This window comes from Aulonocara sp. 'chitande type north' Nkhata Bay, linkage group LG23, assembly GCF_057382095.1.
Source record: "Aulonocara sp. 'chitande type north' Nkhata Bay isolate Kocher_YH1m ecotype deep benthic linkage group LG23, A_spYH_male_GT1.1, whole genome shotgun sequence".
NCBI lineage: Eukaryota > Metazoa > Chordata > Actinopteri > Cichliformes > Cichlidae > Aulonocara > Aulonocara sp. 'chitande type north' Nkhata Bay.
In genome coordinates, this window is record NC_141365.1 from 49,970,187 (window position 1) to 49,994,835 (window position 24,649).

The 24,649-nt window shown below is 44.6% G+C and overlaps 1 protein-coding gene across 2 annotated transcripts in view; it reads left to right on the forward strand.

Annotated features, from left to right (window-relative positions):
- The window catches only part of LOC147302924 (protein NLRC3-like), a 74,949-nt gene that overhangs the window by 31,433 nt on the left and 18,867 nt on the right, over window positions 1-24,649 (forward strand). Inside the window, exons 11-14 of one of the 2 annotated variants that reach the window (XM_086284387.1) lie at window positions 8,694-8,870; window positions 13,879-14,058; window positions 17,592-17,765; window positions 20,141-20,314. In XM_086284387.1, coding sequence (XP_086140513.1) covers window positions 8,694-8,870; window positions 13,879-14,058; window positions 17,592-17,765; window positions 20,141-20,314 — 705 coding nt within the window. The remainder of the gene's footprint in view (window positions 1-8,693; window positions 8,871-13,878; window positions 14,059-17,591; window positions 17,766-20,140; window positions 20,315-24,649) is intronic. The other variant, XM_086284388.1, reaches the window with a different exon arrangement.

A 24,649-nucleotide genomic window follows, 5' to 3' on the forward strand; every position in this document is an offset into this window, starting at 1 on the left:
GAGAAAAACAACTAGTAGATGGGCCTTATTGAGTAACTCTTTTCTGTATAATATCACAATAAAACAATATCCTGTAAATGCTACCATGGTATCAAAATATCACAACAGTTCTCTCCTTTTATCATGAAATGATAACATAGTATAAAGACAGAATGTAATAACATAATATAAAGACAAATCATAACTGTAACTGGTCCTTCGAGCAAGCTTAATATCAAAAATTCTGAAAGCGTATACATGGTATCACACAACAGACAATAATCATCGAAAACAAAATAATACATGCTGCAACGGTTACAAAGGCTACAATTAGTTCCTTCCATCTTCCAAACGTGTCCTGTAGCCACTTATCTAGCCACTGACCGTGGCCTGTATTGGCAATTAGTTCTATCTTCAATGCTTCAAGTTTATTCATAGCTTGTGTGAATGAACCGTTAGGAGCGGTGTTATTGGGAATGAAAGTACAGCATACATCAACGGTTACTAGACCACAGGTACCGGTCCAATTAACAGGTAAAGCTAATCTAAGGGTATTATTGCACAACCAATAAGCATGTGGGATTGCTCTAGTTAGGCGCGTGACCATGTGTGATTTAACTAACTCCCCCCAGTCAGTATCATTTAAGACACCCTCTGGGGGAACAATGATCGATTCTGCGCTCGAACTTGAACTGTGTGTGTGTTCCTCCAGATATGATACAACTTCAGCCACAGAGACAGCTAGCCATGTCTCATTACAGCGTGCACCTGGGGAGTCAGAGAAGAATGTATAGTTATCCTTTGTATAATCTATGTGTGTGTCTGGGCCAGTTAACTTTAGTCTGCGCAGACATATCATACTAGTATTAAAATGGAGAGGGATCTGTCCTAAGGGCAGTGAGGGCTTTAACCTATTCTTGGGGCGCAGGTCCCTGCGGTGTCATTAGATAACTTCAATAATTCGCCTAATGGAGTCTCAGGGTTAGTTGGTGTGTGTGTGTGTCTAAGTAGGCAGTCGAGAGGGCTCAGAGTCAACTGTAAAGCGTCTTTAAAGAGAGCATTATCTCCGCCGATTTTCTCTAGTCCCTCAGTGAGGGGGAAACCGGATATGGGGTATCCTACTATTACCTGTTCTGGATTAGCCTTTGAACAGACATAACAGTTACTGTTTCCTAAATCACGAGCGGCTGTTCTGGCATTTGCATACCAGGCGTTGACTCCTGTTCTAGAGGGCGCATAAGATGGTTTATTAGTGGCGTCTATGTTGCTATTTACTGATTTTAGGGAACGTAATGAGTGCATTAAGTAGGTGTCTTGCAAAATAGAGCATGAGGTATCGTCAGCAAAATACGACCTGCAGAAATGTGAACATGGTTGCAGTCTACAATACAAAATAGCAAAGAGAAATCCTAAGGTTAATGCGATGGATATGATAAATAACCTAAATATATATAAGAAAGACAGTTCTTCAGTCGTCTTCTGGCCTGGTCCCAGGTTCGAGAGACACAGAATAAGCGTCGTATGATGACAATGGGCATTTCATTTTCTCCATCATCAGGATGAAATGAGTCTAGCTTTATCAGGTTAGACATCATGTGGTACTTTTGGCTTTCTGTTCCTGCTGGATGTTTGAGTACCTTGTCGTTGTTCTTTCAGACGTTGTGTGTTAATCAGTGATTGCGTGTGTGTATGTACATTGGATCCTGGCGCTGGCTCGCCTGAGATGTCATCTACCCGTGTGTGTTTATTTGTTCTTGTTCCTGGCGCTGGCCCGCCGGAGATGTCATCTGCTTGATCCGACGCCTGAGATGGTCCGATTGGGCTGGTCTTAACCCTGCTGGCATGAATCCACTGAGGTTGTCCGTCTGTGAGGATGCTGGTTCTTCGTCACTGCCAGTACAGTCTGGGGCTGGAACACGCGCGGCCTCCCAGAGTGTCCTTGGTTTTAGTGGCTTCTCCGACATGCATCTCCTTGTCTCCACTGGTGGAACTGTGGAGGGGAAAGGCTGAGAGAGACAAACTTTCTGATAGTTATTATTCAGTTTTTCTATCAGGTTGTGAACATCAGTGGACAATGCAATATACATCACCTTCTACTAGCGGTGCCCCTCTGGAAGCTGACCATGGTGTTGGAAATAATCTTATTTCAAATGGAGATAATTTGGTTACTGCAGATGGAGTCATTCTAATCTCACAGAGGACTTGAGTAAGTAATTTGACCCTGGTCATTAAAGTTTTAGCACACTTTTGAATTACTTCTAATGTGAATGAAGATCCTCTATCACTGTTAATCTGGTGAGGTATTCCGAATCTGGGTATTATTTCATTGCTCAACTTTTGATAGACTACTTCTGCAGTTTCTTTTGAGGTTGGATAAGCTTCTACCCATTTACTAAATTGATCCACTATTACCAGTAAGTACTTGATGCTTCCTTGTGCTGGCATATGTGTGAAATCAATTTGTAATGTATGAAATGGAAAATCTGGTTGTGGTAAATGCTGATGTTTTGCTTTTGAGCTACCTACATTAGTTCGTGCACATGTTAGACAGGTTGCTAATATGCTTTTACTGCATGTGATGTTTTTTTTTAATTACAAATCTTGATTTTATTGCCCCTATTACCCCTCTTTGTCCGACATGACTCACACAGTGAAAATGTCGGGCAAGGACTGGCATCAGGGAATATGGGAGGGCAATCAAACCCTTAAGATTTTGTATAAGCCATCTCTGTCATCTAAGGTATAGTCATTATTCTCCCAATAGGTGTAATCACATGCAGAGGCTTGCGCTTGTATGAATTTTAAACCAACATTTGTTTCTAAATAGTCTGGGAGTGTAACAAGTGGCAGCTTTAGGGGCACAGATAATACTTCCTGCGGAGGTGGGAGCTGTGATGCAGCTGCAGCCTTGGCTGTCACGTCTGCTAAGGCATTACCTGTTGCTTCGTCTGTGTCAGCTGTACTGTGTCCTTTCGTTTTTACAACTGCAACGGCCGATGGCAGCTGTATAGCCTGAAAAAGTCTTTGAACAAAATCAGAATTTAGCAATTTATTTTCCATCAGCAGATCTAAATCCTCTCTGTCTCCACAATGTGCCAAAGTCATGCACAACGCCAAATGCATAGCGGCTGTCTGCGTAAATTGTCACATGCTTATCCAAATGTAGCTCACAGGCGCGTATTAAAGCCATGAGCTCTGCTTTTTGTGCTGAGTGAAATGGTAATGAGTGAGCCTCTAGTATGATGTCAGGCACTGTTACCACTGAATAGCCACAAAGAAATGAGTTGTCATTCGGCCTTGAACAGGACCCGTCCACATAAACCGTGGCTGAGTCTGGGATAGGTGTTTGCTCTAAATCTGGACGTGGTGCTGTGGATTCCTGTATACGTGTCATGCAGTCATGATCGTCAAGCCTGTCTGAGCCATCCTGTCGGTCAGAAGAACACAGCATAGGATCAATAAATGTGCTGGCGAATCAGGTGTGCTGCTCGCTTTTATAGTGAGATTTGCATATGTTGTGTAGTTATGTTTGCTAGAATGGTCGTGACCTGGTGATTGGTGTGTAGAATAGTGTCATGTGAGAGTGTGAGCTTCTCGCAGTCCCTTATCATGATAGAGCAAGCTGCTACTGCCCTCAGGCAGGCCGGCATCCCCTGAACAATTCAGGCAGCACCTTTGAGTGGCGGAGGTCAGCACTCCCTTTAATGCATTGAAAGAGGCAGTCATTTCTGTGGACCACAGTATTCGAGGAGGCTTGTCTTTTTTACAACAGTCACACAGAATGTGGTCATGAAAAGAACAGTCTGGTATCCACTGTCTGCAATAGTTCACCATGCCCAGGAAGGACAACATTTCCTTCTGTGTAGTGGGCCGAGGGACAGAGGTCACAGCTTTGACCCTGTCTGCAGTCATGGAACGTTTTCCGTGAGACAGTGTGAATCCCAAATATTGAACAGAAGTCTGACAGTACTGCATTTTCTTTGCTGATGCTTTGTGGCCAGTCTTTTGGAGGTGCTGGAGAAGCATGTGTGTAGCAGTTTGACATAGTTTTTCACTTTCAGCACAGAGGAGGAGGTCATCCACATGTGGATCAGGGTGCAGCCCTGGAGGAGTGAAGCACCATTGAGAAAGCAGCAGAGCTGTCTATCATGCCTTGGGGCAAACGAGTCCAAGTGTACTGCTTATTTCTATGTGTGAATGCAAATAACAGCTGTGTGTCTTCATGCACAGGTACTGAGAAAAAGGCAGAGCATAAATCCACCACGGTAAAATGTGTATGCAATGCATGTCAATATGCTGTGAACATCTGAAACGAGAGGTGGCAGAGGAATGTTGACTGCATTAATTTGCCTTAAGTCTTGTATGAAACGCCATACGCCAGGTTTGTTAGGCTTTGGCACAGGATTGACAGGAGTGTGGGCTTTATTACTCCTGTAGTCAATAAATCTCCTATCATGACATCTAGGGCTGCGGCTTTTTCGGCAGAAATGGGATGTTGCTTGACATATACTGGCTTGTTGTGTTTTAATAGGTGTACGTGATAAAGTGTACAGTCAATAAATCCTATATCATTCTCACTTTTAGACCACAATGTCATATTCTGGTATTCAGCTGGCAACGTAAGTGCAGAAATAGTACAGTCGATAGGGTAGGTTAGATCTATGTGACGACATATTTCGTAACCTATGTCTGAGTTATGTAACAAAATCACTGTTTGACCTTAGAGAAACAAAAGTGTGGCTCCCAGTCATGGGATGACCTGGTAGTGGCGTCTGTACACGTTTTTTTGGCACAGTGCGTGACATAGAGTACCGGACAAAAAGGATGTTGAGTTCATTCTCTGCTGAGGGTCCAGCTGACACAGAGGATGTTCCTTCTCCATCATGTCGGTACATAGGGCAGAGAAAACATAAGCTGTTATCAGTGTCAGCAAACATTTCACCCTTTATGTTAAATGAAATACACAAATTCATTTTTGCTCTGGGTGTCTGCGGCTGCTGGAAAACTGAGACACAATAAAAACACATATCTCTACTTTTATCCTTCCGTCCTCTGAAACTTCCATGCTGTGCTGGAGCGGGTAATCCTGCATACATTAGTTTCTCACTTTCCTCTGAGCCTTCTACATCAAAATTCAACATTATCTTAACACTTTTAGCTTTCGTGGTAGTATCTGCACTGGCCTTCAGTTGTACAAGCTTTAAGAAAGCATCTTTACTCAATTCGTAGAGATTATCAGTAGCTGTCACTTTTAGCAACTGAGAGCATTCAGGGTGGATATTGTTCAAAAAGGTGGTGATGAAAATCTGATCATTACCATCCTCTGGCATGCATGCCTCATTAGTCCAACAGTGCATAAAGCGTTTTATGAATACTAGGATAGATTCATCAGGCTTCTGTTTACACATAGTTACTGCATTTAAGTCAATTTTGTCTCTGGACATTGTGAGCAGGAATTTCTTTAGATTCTTAAAGAAATCGGCGACTTTGTCATTATTTACCCACAAAAACTCTGCAGTTGTGGATGCTTTATCATGCTTTGGGTCTAATTCACCTATCTCTCTTATGAGTTGTGACTCGGTTACTCCAGGAATACATTGACACAATATGTACCTGTAATCCGGACCACCCAAATGGTGATATCTGGTACTTCTCTGTAGTGCAGAGACAAAGGCTGTAGGATTTTTAAGAGGATCGGGAAGCTCTTTAATAGTTGTCACTAATTCTGAGATTTTAGGGGGCTGAATACAACACTGATCTCCTATTATCATAAAGGGGTAAGTGTCATTGACGTCACTAGATTTTGGGTCTGTTTGTTTACTACCGCGAGTGTTGGCGTAAGGACCTTTGTCATTCCGGCTTTGTTTTTCCTTTTTTCCTTTTAGATAAGTCTTTATTAAAGTTCGGGTAACAGGTATTTCTTTAGCTACCTCTAAACCTCTAGCTACGATATCGTGGCGTTTCATGTGGGTGTCTATCGTGGACACTGCCTGATGCAAAAGTTTTTCTTCATAGTCGTCTAAATTGTTTTTCATAAGTTCCTCACATTCTTCTTTCAAAAGTTTTTCTCTTTTTCTATGTTCTGCTAATTCTTCCTTGCGGCGTATATATTGTTTTTCCTGATCCTGTTTAAAGAGATGGCTAAGATCCGTTGCATGTGATTCAGATTTTTCGTCGCTTTCTTTTGAGCTGGTTGGATCAGAATGCTGACGTTGTTTGCGTGCAGCTGCTACAGCGACTATTAATTCGGTCTCATCGTAAGGGTGTGGGGCTGTAGGCTGAACGGCTGAACATGCAAGACTAGCTTTTCCTGCGGTAGATTTATTTTCTTTGCTAGAGCCTGCACTAGTTTTATTTGATGTAAAAGTATCTACACCTGGTTCCGGTCCCTTTTTCCATAGTGGTAACATTTGATGTATCACGTCGCGGCATTCTATCATGTATTTTCTACAGGACTTTTTAAGCAGACTACTTTTCTTATCACAAATGATATTCAACATTTCTACTGACCTGTTTTCTGGCGATAATCGTTCGGGATAAGGCTCCAGAAATAAATTAGAATGCATTGAACTTCTTAAGTTGTAAACAAAGTCAGTCACATAAGCACTTCCGCATGTTCTGGATACGTAATCATGGAAGTCTTCGCCGATTCGCGGACGTAGGTTACACGTAACCGGAAATGGGAGTCGTACTGAGCCGTTATTTGAGACTTTATTTTGTATTTTATTAATTTTTGGTTTTACAGGTACTTTAGATTTTTTATCGGACCTGTCTGTGGTCTTTGAATAATTCTGACTCATGTTCAGTGATTTCCAGAGGGGTTTACACGCTTGAAGGATTTATGTTAGTATTTTCGCTGCGGCACAGCTGAGGTTACTTTAAATTTATTGCTAGCAATTTTTTGTTTGTGTGAGCAACTCTCACTTAGCGAGCAACTTCTCGCTTAACGAGCAACTTCTCGTAAAACAACAGGCAACTTCCTGTGTCTTTCTGCTTTTAATTTACTGCTTTTAACCCTTGTATGGTAATCGGGTCTGTGAGACCCGTTTTCAGTTTTCTTTCGTTTTTTTTTTTTTTTTTTTAACAAAATTAAATTTAATTATTTACTAGCTTTCTCTGAGTGAGCAACTTCTCACTTTTTAACGTGCGTTTCAAGACAACAGGCAACTTCCTGTGTCACTTTTTGGTGAGCAACTTCTCACTTAACGAGAAATATTCAAGACAACAGGCAACTTCCTGTGTCACTTTTTCTGAGTGAGCAACTTCTCACTTTTTAACGTACGTTTCAAGACAACAGGCAACTTCCTGTGTCCACCAACACCACACAAGGGTTAATTTACTTTATTCGGGGACTGAGGAAGTCGTCAGTGTATCTCTCTGGATCACTAAGTGAAACTTCGTCAGCATATCCCGTTTTTTTTTATGGATCGATCACTGAGAGAGGCATAATACGGTCTCATATAAATATTAAAGACGCATATTTACCTTCTGTCAGTCAATCCCACTTCTGACACCAAATTGAAGGAAAAAATGTCCATCCCGGTTTTCCCTCCAAGGCACGAGCGATAAGCAGAGTTCTGTCCTTTCCTTCTAAGATTCCTAATTATTTAAAGTAACACTCAGGTATGCCATTCAGCTGGGTTAGTTACGACGTCGGGAGCAGCTTGGGAGAACAAGGAAACACAGACTGCTTCAGGTTGTCTTCCCAAATCGACTCAAAGGTTTATTTAGTACATAACAGCTTATATAGAGAAAAAAAGGTTCGTGTGTCAGCTTTCCCAGTTCAAACCGGTACAGACCAAATAAGGAAACGTCTTCCTGCCTTGTGAGCAAAGAAGTATCCTGTGTGTAGTTTCTCTCTTCAGCTACAATTTATGATCATCCCAGCAAAATACACTCCTAGACATAAAATACAGAGTTCTTTCATTAGTGAATTCTGAAACAAACCACCTAGCCTTTAACGAGCCTTTTCCAGGAGATAAAGAAAAAGGGAGGATGGGAGTAAGGAAGTGGTCTCATCTCTGTGGTGTTTTCGACCTTGGGGTACCAGCTTGTGAGTCTTTACACATTAATTCTTGGGTCAGAGAGAAAGAGAAAAACAACTAGTAGATGGGCCTTATTGAGTAACTCTTTTCTGTATAATATCACAATAAAACAATATCCTGTAAATGCTACCATGGTATCAAAATATCACAACAGTTTGTGTGAAAGTGCTGGAAGCAAATGAGTGTGTGATGTTCTTTCAGTGTTGCACTTTGTAGACGCTCCCTGAGCACTGGTCTCACAGCCAGCTGCACATAGAGACCAGTGTTGTTAGTCCAGGTCAGAAGATGACTTGTTGGAATGAAAATGAGCTTGTAGTTTGTCTGCTTTAATAATGTGACTGGAAAAAGGTGTTGGACTTCAAATATGTCCATTTCTGTCACACTTCACCTTTAAAAGTGAAGCCATGTGGTTCCTGGAAGGAAAAACACGACTTTTTCAAGTCTTTGTCCTGTTTTTATGAGAAATGTACGACTTTAATGTGAAACATTCAGAGTTTTTTCTCTTGTTGTGTTTGTTTGAAGCTGCTTCCTGTTGGCTTCAGCTGTTTGGAGTTTCCATTTTCTAAACTTCTATATTCTGAACCTTCTTCAGCTCTGAACAGATGATGAAACACTGAATGATTTCAAACACTTTGTCTAATAAACTTACATCTTTCATTCTTTATACAGATTGTGGAGCTGTGGTTTGTCAGAGATCAGCTGTGATTATCTGGCAGCAGCACTGAAGTCCAACCCCTCCCATCTGAGAGAGCTGGACCTGAGAAACAACGACAAGCTGCAGGATCCAGGAGTGAAGCATCTGTGTGGTTTCCTGGAGAGTCCAGGATGTAAACTTGAAACTCTGAGGTCAGTCAGCATGTTTTAGTTGTGCTGAGATGAATATGATGTGAAAGTTGTGCTGACACTAAACTGCAGACATCAGGCTGATATTATACTGATCCACACTGAGGATCTTCATGGTAAAGTCTGTTTTCTTCTTCTCTGGTTTAGTCCATTGACTGCAGCAGAACAATGTTCACATTTCAAACAGTGATACTCAACGTATGGCCCGCGGCCCACACGCGGCCTGCCCACCTTTCCTGATTCAGAGAGAGGGGACCCTGATTAACTGTGTAGCTTCTTCCTCACAGTTCTAAGTATCAGACACAACAATGAATAATTCACAGCTGACTGTCTTTAGCAGGTCAAAGGTCACGGCACACAGCACTCTGTGAAACAGTTTGAAGCAGGAATTCTTGCACATTTACAAACTGACACTGCTGCACGGCATGCTGGGTAATGCTAGCTGCTCAGGTATGGGTGTGGTAACGGCTGTGAGGCTCTGTGGCTGCAGAACACTGAAGAAGAAAAAAGAGAAGTGGAGGATGAAGAAAAGAGGCGGAGATGAAGCAGAAGTTTAGCTCCAGAGAGGAGATGTTTCTGTGTGGGCGGGTGATAGGTTTGTAGCTTGAACCTATTCGCTGGAACGTTGAAGACAATATAATTACACAGCAAGCAAGACACGAAGTAGTACGTGTACGACCGACAAACCTTACTGGACATAAAAGACGGTCTTTCTTATAACTTTCCGGAGTTCAAGTTTTGCAACACGGACGCTCCGTTTGCAGACCCCCCATTCATCTCACCTGAGACGCCTTTGTTCTCTGGCCCTGGAGGCCGCAAATGCCGACGCAGAGGGAGAAGATCTGGCATTCTTGTTCGACTGAGACGGCGCACTAACAGACCACCGTTACCCAGTTTATTACTGGCTAATATGCAGTCTCTGGAGAACAAGCTGTGCGAGCTTCGGGCACGGATCTCATTCCAGCGAGAGAAGCGAGACTGCTGCGTGATCTGCCTCACAGAAACCTGGCTATCGGACAAGGTACCGGACTCCGCAATACAACTACCGGGGTTCTCCGTGCATCGCGCGGACAGGTCACAGGATCTTACTGGGAAAAGCAGAGGCGGTGGTGTATGTTTCATGATCAACAACAGATGGTGTGATTATGCGAACGTGCACCCGGTCAAATCCTTCTGCTCACCGGACCTGGAGTACCTGATGATTAAGTGCCGGCCATTCTGGCTACCGAGGGAATTTACAGCAGTGATTATTACGGCTGTTTACATTCCCCCACAATCCGACACTGACCGAGCACTCAGGGAACTGTTCAGCGCGATCAGCAGTGAGGAAACCGCACACCCAGAGGCAGCGTTTATCACAGCCGGAGACTTTAATAAGGGAAACCTGAAGAAAGTCTCACCCAAACTCCACCAACACATCCTTTTTAACACACGTGGAAACCGGCTACTTGACCACTGCTACACCTCTTTCCGGGATGCGTACAAAGCCCTCCCCCGCGCCCCATTCGGCCAATCAGATCACTGCTCCATCCTGCTCCTGCCCGCCTACAGGCAGAAGCTGAAACAGGAAGCTCCAACCCGGAGGGCGGTGCACTGTTGGACGGACCAATCGGAGTCTGCGCTGCGGGACTGTTTTGATCACGCGGACTGGGAAATGTTTCACGTGGCTGCTAGGGACATTGATGAGTACACAGACTCAGTCTGTGGATTTATCAGGAAATGCGTGGAAGATGTCGTCCCATCCAGAACAGTTAAATCCTTCCCAAATCAAAAACCCTGGATTAACGAAGATGTTCGCGCGTCACTGGCGGCACGGAGCACTGCTTTTGCCTCCGCGAACACATCGGACTACAAACACGCACATTACCAACTCTGGAAGACGATCAAAGCAGCCAAACGTGAGTACAGGGACAGGGTGGAGCAACAGTTTGACAACCCTCGGAGTATGTGGCAGGGACTAAACACGATCACAGACTTTAGAGGGAAAACCAGCACACCGCAGACCACGGCCTCTCTGTGTGAGGATCTAAACGTATTCTACGCTAGATTCGACACAGCGAACACCATGAGACCGGACAGTGTGCGCACCGCGGATGACGTCAGTGCGCACGCTGTGTCTGAGGAGGATGTGCGGAAGTGCTTCAGGAAGGTGAACGCACGCAAAGCTACTGGTCCGGACGGGATTCCCGGCCGCGTCCTCAAGTCATGCGCGGCTCAGCTGGCTGGAGTGTTCACGCACATCTTCAACCTTTCCCTCTCTCTGTCTGTAGTCCCAGCCTGCTTCAAAATGGCCACCGTCGTCCCTGTACCCAAATCCTCCACCATCTCCTCATTGAACGACTGGCGACCTGTAGCCCTGACCCCCATCGTGAGCAAATGCTTCGAGAAGCTGGTCAGGGACTTCATCCGCTCTGCACTACCCGACTCACTGGACCCTCTACAGTTTGCATACCGCCACAACAGGTCCACTGATGATGCCATAGCCCTGACACTACATACTGCCCTGTCACACCTGGAGAAGAGAGACACGTATGTGAGAATGCTGTTTGTAGATTACAGCTCAGCATTCAATACCATCGTTCCCTCGAAGCTGGACAGGAAACTACAGGATCTAGGACTGAGCAGCTCCCTCTGCAGCTGGATCCTTAGCTTCCTGTCTGACAGATGCCAAGTAGTCAGACTGGGCAGCATCACCTCATCCCCCATCACACTGAACACTGGTGCTCCACAGGGGTGTGTACTGAGCCCTCTCCTGTACTCACTCTACACCTATGACTGCACAGCCACTAACAACTCCAACATCATTGTGAAGTTTGCGGACGACACTACAGTGGTGGGTCTTATCACCAATGGTGATGAGACGGCTTACAGGGAGGAGGTCAGCGCACTGACCCACTGGTGTCAAGACAACCATCTCACCCTCAACGTCGCAAAGACAAAGGAGTTGATAGTGGACTTCCGGAGGTGCAGAGAAGTACACACCCCCATCAGTGAGCAGCTTCCGGTTCCTTGGTGTACATCTGGCTGAGGATCTTACGTGGTCAGTACACACAAACAAAACAGTGAAGAAGGCGCAGCAGCGCCTCTTCTTTCTCAGGAGGCTGAAAAGATTCGGCATGAGCCCCCGCATCCTCAGGACCTTCTATCACTGTGCCATTGAGAGCATCCTCACTGGATGCATCACCACCTGGTATGGCAACAGCACCGCTTACAACCGCAAAGCTCTCCAGCGAGTAGTGCGGTGCTCTGAACGGATAATTGGAGGTGAGCTTCCCTCCCTCCAAGACATCTACAGGAAGCGGTGCCTGAGGAAAGCGGAGAGGATCATCAAGGACTCCAGTCCCCCCAGCCATCAACTGTTCAGACTACTTCCATCAGGAAGGAGGTTCTGCAGCATCCGGTCCCCAACCAGCAGACTGAGAGACAGCTTCTTCCACCAGGCCATCAGACTGCTGAACACTTCATAGACACCTCAGCTTCACTACTGGAACTTCAACATTATGCACTACATACTGTACAGTGATGCCACTGTTTTGCACATGTCTCAACTCAGTATATTTTTATATATTTATTGTTTACTCTATTTAATTTGTAAAATATGTACACACACACACGCGCGTGTAGAAAAACATATTTAGTATACACATCCAGTAATGCATATACTATTATATATTGTACATATATTTATTAGTTTCAGATGTAGCCATTCTTGTATTCTGCTTGTTTACGTTATTGTATTTTTGCACACCTCTGTTGCTTGTGAAGCTCGCACATAAGAATTTCACTCACATGTACTGTACCAGTGTACCTGCACATGTGATGTGACAATAAAAGTGATTTGATTTGATTTGATTCCTACAAAGTGTGTGTGTTCAGTATGAGATGAGTGTGAATGAAACCATGGAGGAGCGGGCCGTGGCTGCTCTCACACACGTTTGCTGCAGGGGCGGAGCTACAGAAATGTTCATAGGGGGCAAAATCAAAGCCATTATTGTTGACACATATGCAGCTGTTACATCCTGTAATATGCATTAAATATGGTTCAAATACATTAAATGCATTAAATATACATGTTTCATATAAATATAGTCTACAACGGTGTTTTCTTCAGCCCACATAAGGAAACAGTTGAGTCAGATAAAGACAGAAGGCCTTTTCCACGTCCCTCTGCTCAGTGTTAAAGTGCTGATGATGTTCAAGCTCAGGCAGCAGGAGGGATTTCTAAGCATCCTTCACTGATCCACAACAAAGGTCCAGAGTTTGATCCGTCCTAGTAGGACAGGAAACATACTGATAAGAGTTTCAAAGTGTCTTTGTAAGCAGACATGATTGAAATGAGCCAGTCTGAGTTTGGTTCCTGCAGTTTGTGCTTCATAAACAGAGCTGAAGCAGAGGCAGCGTGTGCCTGCAGGTGAATGTACACTGCTGTTATAAGAGCTGTGGAAACTCAGGTCAAAAGGACGTAACCACACTGCTGACAGTTCCAGGACATTCACAGAGTTACAGCATCATTTGTGAACATAAAGACAGAAAGCTCATCCAAATCCTGGGATTAAAAGTCTGTCCTGGTGGTGTCCAGTCAAACACGTCTCTGTGAAAGCTTCAATCCAACAGGCTCCAAAGTCCTTCTGCTCATTTCCTCGCCGGGTTCTTGATGCTCCTGTACCATCTCTCTGTCATCCTCCTCGCTCCCTCTTTGCACTCACAGTCTTTGTGCATCATTAACACTCACATGTGGAAAACCAAAGTTTTACTGGGCAGAAGATGATCATCAGTGACTCTGTCTTTAAAACACTCTTGTTAGAAATGTTCGACTTTAATGTGAAACATTCAGAGTTTTTTCTCTTGTTGTGTTTGTTTGAAGCTGCTTCCTGTTGGCTTCAGCTGTTTGGAGTTTCCATTTTCTAAACTTCTACATTCTGAACCTTCTTCAGCTCTGAACAGATGATGAAACACTGAATGATTTCAAGCACTTTGTCTAATAAACTTACATCTTTCATTCTTTATACAGATTGAAGAGCTGTGGTTTGTCAGATATTGGCCTTGATTATCTGGCAGCAGCACTGAAGTCCAACCCCTCGTATCCCACAGAGGTGGACCTGAGTGGAACCTACAGCAACCTGCAGGATCCAGGAGTGAAGCATCTGTGTGGTTTCCTGGAGAATCCACGATGTCGATTTGAAGCTCTGAGGTCAGTCAGCATGTTTTAGTTGTGCTGAGATGAATATGATGTGAAAGTTGTGCTGACACTAAACTGCAGACATCAGGCTGATATTATACTGATCCACACTGAGGATCTTCATGGTAAAGTCTGTTTTCTTCTTCTCTGGTTTAGTCCATTGACTGCAGCAGAACAAGGTTCACATTTCAAACAGTGATACTCAATGTATGGCCCGCGGCCCACACGCGGCCTGCCCACCTTTCCTGATTCAGAGAGAGGGGACCCTGATTAACTGTGTAGCTTCTTCCTCACAGTTCTAAGTATCAGACACAACAATGAATAATCCACAGCTGACTGTCTTTAGCAGGTCAAAGGTCACGGCACACAGCACTCTGTGAAACAGTTTGGAGCAGGAATTCTTGCACATTTACAAACTGACACTGCTGCACGGCATGCTGGGTAATGCTAGCTGCTCAGGTATGGGCGTGCTAACGGCTGTGAGGCTCTGTGGCTGCAGAACACTGAAGAAGAGAAAAGAGAGTTGGAGGATGAAGAAAAGAGGCGGAGATGAAGCAGAAGTTTAGCTCCAGAGAGGAGATGTGTCTGTGTGGGTGGGTGATAGGTTTGTAGCTTGAACCTATTCGCTGGAACGTTGAAGACAATATAATTACACAGCAAGCAAGACACGAAGTAGGCAAAGTTCTTCTTGTTACTCATTCAATTCAATTCAATTTTATTTATATAGCGCCAAATCACAACAAAAGTCGCCTCAAGGCGCTTCATAGATACAGAGAAAAACCCAACAATCATATGACCCTCTATGAGCAAGCACTTTGGCGACAGTGGGAAGGAAAAACTCCCTTTTTACAGGAAGAAACCTCCGGCAGAACCAGGCTCAGGGAGGGGCGGGGCCATCTGCTGGTTGGGGTGAGAGAAGGAAGACAGGATGAAGACATGCTGTGGAAGAGAGACAGAGGTTAATAACAGATATGATTTAATGCAGAGAGGTCTGTTAATACATAGTGAGTGAGAAAGGTGACTGGAAAGGAAAAACTCAATGCATCATGGGAGTCCCCCGGCAGCCTACGTCTATTGCAGCATAACTAAGGGAGGATCCAGGGTCACCTTGTCCAGCCCTAACTATATGCTTTAGCAAAAAGGAAAGTTTGAAGCCTAATCTTGAAAGTAGAGATAGTGTCTGTCTCCCGAATCCGAACTGGAAGCTGGTTCCACAGAAGAGGGGCCTGAAAACTGAAGGCTCTGCCTCCCATTCTACTTTTAAATACTCTAGGAACAACAAGTAGGCTTGCAGAGCGAGAGCGAAGTGCTCTAATAGGGTGATATGGTACTACAAGGTCATTAAGATAAGATGGGGCCTGATTATTTAAGACCTTGTATGTGAGGAGCAGGATTTTGAATTCAATTCTGGATTTAACAGGAAGCCAATGAAGGGAAGCCAAAACAGGAGAAATCTGCTCTCTCTTTCTAGTCCCTGTCAGGACTCTTGCTGCAGCATTTTGGATCAGCTGAAGGTTTTCAGGGAGTTTTTTGGACATCCTGATAATAATGAATTACAGTCGTCCAGCCTGGAAGTAATAAATGCATGAACTAGTTTTTCAGCGTCACTCTGAGACAGGATATTTCTAATTTTAGAAATGTTGCACAAATGGAAGAAAGCAGTCTTACATATTTGTTTAATATGTGCGTTGAAGGACATGTCCTGGTCAAAAATGACTCCAAGGTTCCTCACAGCATTACTGGAGGCCAAGGTAATGCCATCCAGAGTAAGAATCTGCTTAGATACCATATTTCTAAGCTTTTCAGGGCCGAGTACAATAACCTCAGTTTGATCTGAATTAAGAAGCAGAAAGTTATGCATGAGGGAGACCTGCCTGGAGCCAAGTGTCGTTCCCCATTGCACTCCTTTTATTGTGGTTACATGAATATGCATAGGGTCATTAACATATGACGTCTACATAGGTATACATGTGAACAAAGAATACTGTGTGTGTGTGTGTGTGGGGGGGGGGGGGGGGGGGGTCAGAGTGTGACCCCATAAATGACTCCCCTAAACCTGCTGGTCTGGAAGTCCAACAGTTCATCTAAACAAAAGGCACTTAGCATAAAACAGATATAGATACGTTAATCCTGCCATAAAACAATAAAACAAGGTACGACCTCTTCCCATGCTCCCAGGATGTAGGTGTGCATTCCAGTGTGGAATACACACCAAGCCTTTGCAGCCTGCTAAAGATCACACATCCTATCAGTACACAATTGATTATACACCTCTAAGCATATATGGTTAAATATTTCTAAGCATAAATGACAATCAACAATACAAAACCTAACAGCGGGGCTCAGGCAGCTCCGCCCACACAGTGACAGTGAAGCAGGTGAAGAGTAATAAATGAAGACAGCAGACAGGATTTGATAAGCTGATGTACAAACATGTAGAAACGGGTCCATACAGACTGAAGCGTGTCTCCTTTGCATCTTCCATATTTGATACTGAGAGTTTCCAGAAGAGCAAACATCAAACACGCCTCCAAACATGTGACGAGTCAGACTGACATCATTTCTACAGAGAACAGTGTGAGCTCTCAGCAGGTCACTTCAATAAGAAGGACAAAGTGCAGCAGGAATGACTAAACCCACTAACAGTCTGATATCCCCGTGTTCCTGTTGTTCTACAGCATCATCATTAATGCTGCTCCACCACCATCACTGCAGCTGACCAATCAGCTTCTGTCACGTCATGTGACGCTCTGTGACTCAGACTGGAGAAATGCTAAATGGCTAACCTGAAGCTAACCTGAGAAACAGTCAAAGTACTGATGATTCCTACAAAGTGTGTGTGTTCAGTATGAGATGAGTGTGAATGAAACCATGGAGGAGCGGGCCGTGGCTGCTCTCACACACGTTTGCTGCAGGGGCGGAGCTACAGAAATGTTCATAGGGGGCAAAATCAAAGCCATTATTGTTGACACATATGCAGCTGTTACATCCTGTAATATGCATTAAATATGGTTCAAATACATTAAATGCATTAAATATACATCATTTGTGAACATAAAGACAGAAAGCTCATCCAAATCCTGGGATTAAAAGTCTGTCCTGGTGGTGTCCAGTCAAATACGTCTCTGTGAAAGCTTCAATCCAACAGGCTCCAAAGTCCTTCTGCTCATTTCCTCGCCGGGTTCTTGATGCTCCTGTACCATCTCTCTGTCATCCTCCTCGCTCCTTCTTTGCACTCACAGTCTTTGTGCATCATTAACACTCACATGTGGAAAACCAAAGTTTTACTGGGCAGAAGATGATCATCAGTGACTCTGTCTTTAAAACACTCTTGTTAGAAATGTTCGACTTTAATGTGAAACATTCAGAGTTTTTTCTCTTGTTGTGTTTGTTTGAAGCTGCTTCCTGTTGGCTTCAGCTGTTTGGAGTTTCCATTTTCTAAACTTCTACATTCTGAACCTTCTTCAGCTCTGAACAGATGATGAAACACTGAATGATTTCAAGCTCTTTGTCTAATAAACTTACATCTTTCATTCTTTATACAGATTGGAGCGCTGTGGTTTGTCAGAGATCAGCTGTGATTATCTGGCAGCAGCACTGAAGTCCAACCCCTCCCATCTGAGAGAGCTGGAGCTGAGCTGGAACAACCTGCAGGATCCAGGAGTGAAGCATCTGTGTGGTTTCCTGGAGAGTCCAGGATGTAAACTTGAAACTCTGAGGTCAGTCAGCATGTTTTAGTTGTGCTGAGATGAATATGATGTGAAAGTTGTGCTGACACTAAACTGCAGACATCAGGCTGATATTATACTGATCCACACTGAGGATCTTCATGGTAAAGTCTGTTTTCTTCTTCTCTGGTTTAGTCCATTGACTGCAGCAGAACAATGTTCACATTTCAAACCTTCAAAGAAGAAGAAAAATCCTCCACTGGAAAATTCACTGTGAAACTCTCAAACTCTTCATTGCACCTTAAAGTCTGTCTGACACTGAAATCCAAAGCAAAATGTGCGTTTGCTTTACAGACAGCAGTCCAACACAAACATACACACATCATCCAAAACACAGTCCAACATCCAAATCTCCTCCACTGCCAGCATGAATGATGGGAAAGAGAAGGAGGAACACTCTGACATTCAGGGTTAGAATGAGTTTCATCAAGCAGACTGTGAAGATCAAAGCTGCATTAGAAAGCTTACATGAATGAATGAGTGGACAGAAGTGGACAGAGATCATCTGAAGCACTTCAAAGGCTTTAAATCAGCACATTTCTCTTTATTCTTTATCAACTCTGTTAGTTTCTCTCAGTTTTCTGTGGAATGAAGCTAACAGCAGGCTAATAAGATGCTGACCAATAGGTTTCTATTAAAGGTTGTAATTTGTATATGAAAAAGTGCTTTGGCTCAGCAGGGATCAGCTTACAGGTAGAATACAGCTGCTGGATGGGATTAGCATGTCATAGCTATCTACCAAACTGCTAACTGGGGGATTTCAGGCCATCTATGGATCATTTTTGCTAACTGTTTATTCAGCTTAGGCTCACAGGGCTGCAGCCTGTGCCCTAGCTGTCATAGGGCAAGAGGCGTGGTCCACCTGCACAGGTGAGCAGTCCATCACAGGGCCAACAGAGAGCGACAGAGAAGCACTCCCTCACATCCACACCTACAGCCAATGTAGAAGCACCAATGAACCTAAGCAGCATTTCATTGGACTGTGGGAGAACATCCAACCTCCACAGAAAGGCCCAGCTGACCAACAAGCTTCAACCTACAACCTTCTTGCTCTAAGGCACTAGTGCTAACCACTTTTGCCCATTTCAGCCCAAATCCTGCATCTTCCTGTTTCTGACTCCAGGCCAGCTCCACTAACACTTTCTCACCAGACACTGCCACCTAGTGGAGGAAGTCTTAGTTCCATTTGAAGCTTCAGATTACAGTTAGTTCCTTTACAAAGAGGTGGAGGTGGTGGGGCCACAGCACCATCATCACTGAGTGCCATAGGACACTTAACCTTTGTTTCCATATGCTGGGAACTTCCTGTTGTTCCAAGGAGGACTGGAAAATGTGTGAAAATCTCCCAGTCACTTCCTCACAGCACACTTCAATCATTTCCCTCCCACAGCATCAGGACCAGGGCTTTTTCTCTCTCTGGTCCCACTAAGAGATTTCCACACAAACACCTCATCAGTGGGACTCTCAGAGCTACCAGCCCTTTGCTACAATCACAAAGCTCTTCATTGAAATCAATGATATCAAAGCTGGAATCAAATGAGTCCAAGTTTTCTGCTGATTCAGCATCACATTCATCTTTGCTCCTTGTCCTGCATCCCCACCATGGACTTCATTCCTTTCCAAGCCAGCCTTGAGTGTCCTTTATTCAGCTCATCCTCTGCTTTACTTTTACACCTGATTTTAGCTGCTTTATCTCTCTTTCAACAGGTTTCTGTGCCTCAATCTTTTTCTTCTCTCCCTCATAACAAGACAGCTTCTTCTGCCTGAGAACATGTTGGAGTGATTTACTAATCCAGGGCTGCTTATTGGGGAAAATACTTCCTGTTTCCAAAGTAATCCCCATTTTTCCCAGAAAGAAATGTCAGTAGAAATCGATGATCTAAGTGAGAACATGAGCCCTTAAAAAGTCCCAGTGGGTGCAGTCAAAGCAGTCCCTCAGTCCCAGTATAGAGTCTTTGGTCCAGACTGGAACAACTGTGTGCCCAGTTTGAGCTCTCTTCAGTGCTGTGACCTGACAGACCCAGAGGGGCCATCACATCACATTTAGAAGCTCCCCTGATGGAGCCACAACACATGTCCAATACTTAGTCTGTCTTGTTGGACCAACTGGAAGAAATGATTCAAGGACTTAGTCACAGAACAGAGATTCAAATCTCCAAAATCCAACTGGCTGCATCAGGACATATAGTCTGAAACTCTGCACAGTTTCCTGTTTGAAGCTGCTTCCTGTTGGCTTCAGCTGTTTGGAGTTTCCATTTTCTAAACTTCTACATTCTGAACCTTCTTCAGCTCTGAACAGATGATGAAACACTGAATGATTTCAAGCACTTTGTCTAATAAACTTACATCTTTCATTCTTTATACAGATTGAGCTGGTGTCGTTTGTCAGAGATCAGCTGTGATTATCTGGCAGCAGCACTGAAGTCCAACCCCTCCCATCTGAGAGTGCTGGACCTGGACTTCAACAACCTGAAGGATCCAGATGTGAAGCAGCTGTCTGATCTTCAGCAGAGTCCAGACTACAGACTGGAGACTCTGAGGTCAGTAGAGTGATGGAGTGAGTGGGTGGTGCTGTCAGCAGTATTGTACTAAACACAGTCAGTATGAAACAAAGATCCAGTGTTTCCTGTAAAGCTGCAGCTTCTCAGTGAAGCTGTGAGAGGAGAACGGTGACAGGCTTCAGGATTGGACACAAACACTTCCTGTTTCTCACCTTTATGGTCACCATAGTAACGGCTGACACGCTCTGATCAAACACTGTCAACAGCCAATCAGCTCTCTGAACAAAGCAGCACGCAGACCAATGACTGCATTGATTTCCAAGTTTAAAGCAGTGAAGAACACAGTCTGTAGGTGAGGAAGAATTTAGTGAGAGCAGATGTTTGGATGGAATTCCTCCAGTTAACAGCTGGAACCGTCCATCTGGATTGTTGGGCTTGTTGTTGGGGTTCCTACAGAGCTCAGAGTGGACACACCAAGGTTCTTCTAATGAATGAAAGTCCAAACTCAAACTAGGAGGGAAAAACATTTTCAGCAACTTCAATAAAAATCCAAAGATTAGAAAAAGTGAAGCAACAATGAGTCCTAGTACAGTCCCAGCACTGACGTCCCTGCTGCTCTTTATACTGGATGTGCTGCATCACTGACTGACAGCTGATGAAGAGTCTCTGGAAACACTCGTTTATCTCCTCTGCTCTTCCTCCTTCTCTCTGCAGGTGGAGCTGATGATGGTAAACAGGACGGTGTGTGTGCTGAGAGAGGAGCAGCTGTGTCCTGATGATCCAGAGAGGTTGAAGCAGCAGCAGCTTGTGTGTAGAGACGCTCTGACTGGGCCATGTTACTGGGAGGTGGAGAGGAGAGCTTCATCCAGCAGTGACTGACAGAGGAATGAAGTGCAGATGACTGTCAGTGCTGCAGAGTGAACTGCTCTGAGAGCAGCTCCACTGTCAGACACAATGTAGAGTCCAGCATCAGCCCTGTGTGTCCCTCTGGATCTGACAGAGGATCATCAGTGTATCTGGACTGCTCTGCTGCTGCTCTGTCCTTCTACAGTCTCTGCACAGTCTCTGTCTCACTCTGGAAAGATTTTACAACTTGTTGTAATTACAGAACGTTAATATAATATTCAAACATGTGATCTTCTCTTTATTTCTGAATCTTTACCAAATAAAGAAAAACCAAACGAACAAACAGAAGCTGTCGTGTCCTTTTTCACCACATCTGTGAATCTTTTCTGTGTTTTTCCTCTTTTCCTCCTTCCTGCAGCTCCATCTTCATCATTCTGTGTCCAGTATATGTGAACACGTCCAAAGCATCTGAGCCTCATGTTACCCGTTTGTGTGAGTTACGCCTGTCGTTGTGTTGTGGTGTATAAATAAGGGGCAGGAGACAGCGCTGGATCTCTGAGTTCTTTACTCTCAAATTCTGCAACATCTGCAATATCTAGAAATGCAAACCTGTGAGCTGTGTGTGTTGTGCGTCTGCTCGGCCACCTCTCCTCCGGCCGTGCTGGAAGCAGCTGTGCGTTTGACAGTTTTATCGACTCGACAATAATCGAACAAATTAAATGTTCAAAAATATCAACTTAAGCACTTCAAAGTCAACAAAAAGCTTAAAACAATGAAATAATATTTCACTGACAAAACAACAGCTCATAAGAACGATACACAAAATAATACAGAAACAAACAAATAAAAGTTATTAACCAGGATCCATGTTTTTGTCACAAACACTGAATCAGCTGATTCACTCTTTATGTTTCTGAGTTTGTTTTGTGATTATAGTTCTGGTTTCTGTTTCTGTGTCTTCACTGTGTCCCACGTCTCCTTACTTTGGACTCTGTGTTATATTTCCTGTTTTACTTTGACAGTCCTGTGTTACTGTTTCCTGTCTCGTGTGTGTAATTGGTCCCAGCTGTGTTTCCCTCCTGTCTCCCGTTCCCTGATTACTAAACTGCGTCCACGCCGCCGGCGCTCCTCTCCACAGCTGGATTCCAGGATTTCAGAGCATCCAGCTGTGGTGAGTGATGGAGACACTTTCTCTGCTCCCTCAGTAATCAGGACAGTTTATTGAACATCAGAGGACATAAAGGACTGTTTTTCACCTGCCCGTTCTGAACCTGGACATTAAAGACTGCTGGCTTCAAGGACATTAATCCCAGTGTCAGCCAACCAATAACAGCCTGTGTTTTTCAGCTCTTTAGGAGTCAGAAATGAGAAAGACACAGACTGCTAACCTCTCCCTGCAGGAAATAAGCTCCGCCTCTTCCTGTCCTGTATATGAGTGATTCTGACATGAGACACAATGAGTTTCCTGTTTATTGTGACTTAAAGCGAGCAGCAAAGACACTAAACTGTGTGTTTCCAGCTGAAGCTGCTTTTTGTGTTGCTCCCACAATCCTGTCTAAAACAGTCAGTGAGGAAAACTCAGTTTATGCTTCCAAGCACATTGTGAGAGGGCACATTGTGTTCCTGCAAGTGCTGATTTTGTCTGCATCCCTGAGTTTAGTGAGCTGCCTCCAAGGACTTGTGAAGCCCAGTGTGTTAAGGCTGCATCTCCCAGATGTTTCCACCTTTCCAGCAGAGACGATAAATGTTCCCACAAAGGCTCAAAGACGGTTTGATTTTCTGAGTGTTGGCCTCAAGAGATTGCTCAGTGAGCACCTGAGTGTTTCTGGGACATCGGACACTAACTGGAACTTCAAGTCTGGTTCTGAAGCTGCACATGCAAAGACTGTTTCTGGTTGTAGAGACCTGGCTGTTCCAGGGATTGTAACCTCCCCAGAGGCTGAGCTGCTGACCTCAGCTGACTCTGGAGCGTTGAAGGTAACTAAGTTTGCACCGCTCGGGTGAGCCATCTCAGCTGCAACAGCCTCCACAGAGAGCTCACGCAAGCTTACCCAGCCTGCTGAGGATTTTATGCTGCTGCAGCCCAAAAGGCATCCTGAGCTGGCTGACAGCCACCCACAGCTTCAGCTGCCTCAGCCAGGGGTCTCCACACCTGCTGGCCCTGCATCTGCTCTGACTGGGGGCTCCGGAGAGCCGCGCCAGCCATCCATCTCTGCTGGGGCTCCTGTTTGAGAATGTAGGAGTGTAAACTTCAAATATCTGCTCGGTTTGTCAAGATATCACATATTTGCAAAAGTGCTCTGACGTTTTTGGAGACGTCTGTTACCCACCATCTGGATAGCTAACCGGGAGGTCGAGGGTCATTAGAGCCGGCGAGAACAGCGGACTCCCGGCACATCGTTTTTGGACCCCCACGGCCTTTGGCTGTTCAGGTTTAAACATGATATATAAGTCACTTAGATCACGTAAAAATGTTATCGTTTGGCTTTTTTCAGTGTTGTTTGTTTGGTTTGGCTGAAGTTACAGTTTTCACACAGCTGAATAAACGTCAAACAGAAAAGTGATTAAACAGAAGTGTGAGACGGTCGAGAGTTTACTCCTGTGTCCTGTTAGATTTTAGACAGCAAGGAGCAGACGGCTGAGTTTATTAAATTCCACCGAGACAGCGGTGACGCGGATCTGAAGGCCAGACCGTCACAGCCGCTCACTTCCCGCCTACCCGACCTTTGGAGGACCCGGCCCACGTAGACCTTGAAGGCCGGGTCCTCAGGAGGATGCAGCCTGTGAGTTTGGACACGCCATGACACATGATGTTCTACAGCTGATGTGTTTAAATGAGCTCTACAGGTGAACAGACTTATTAACGTTACCAGCATAATAAACTGTCCTGTCACTGAAGGTGTCTGCCCAACAAGGACGTGGTGCTGAATGCATCCAGACCCCTGCTGACTGTCTTTGCAGCTTCGGTCAAAGGTACAGTGTCCACTGTGACCCTGAGAGCAGGACACAGCCAGAGGTGAGTCAGCAGTTACAAACTAAATGCTGCTGACATGAATCAAACTGCTGGATAACCCACTGCTCATGAAAATGGCACCTTTCTGTTGCTTTTTGAGATTACTGAGAATATTTGAATTGTGACTCAGATGGCAGATCCAGGCTCTCAGCCTCCAGCTGAAACTTCCAGTCCTCCCCCAGCCAGAAGCTCTGATGCTGGGCTGAGAGACTTTGACCCTTCCCTGGATCCAGAAATCCAGGAGGGAGAAGGAGAACAGGACCTCCTTCCTGATCTGGAGAGGCCTGAGGGAAAGAAAGATGGAGCAGACAGAGCTTTGAACAAATCCAAACCTCCTGAGCTTCACCTCCACAAAGGTGCAACGTTTTTGTTTTCTTGCGCTTAAAATAACCTGATCAGCGTTCTGCGGACGGTTTGTTTACATTTCTCACATCTGTGATTGTTCACACGGGTTGGACACGAGCAGAGAGGGCTTTCAAGATGAAAAAGCCAACGTGAAACTTTAACGGACGACA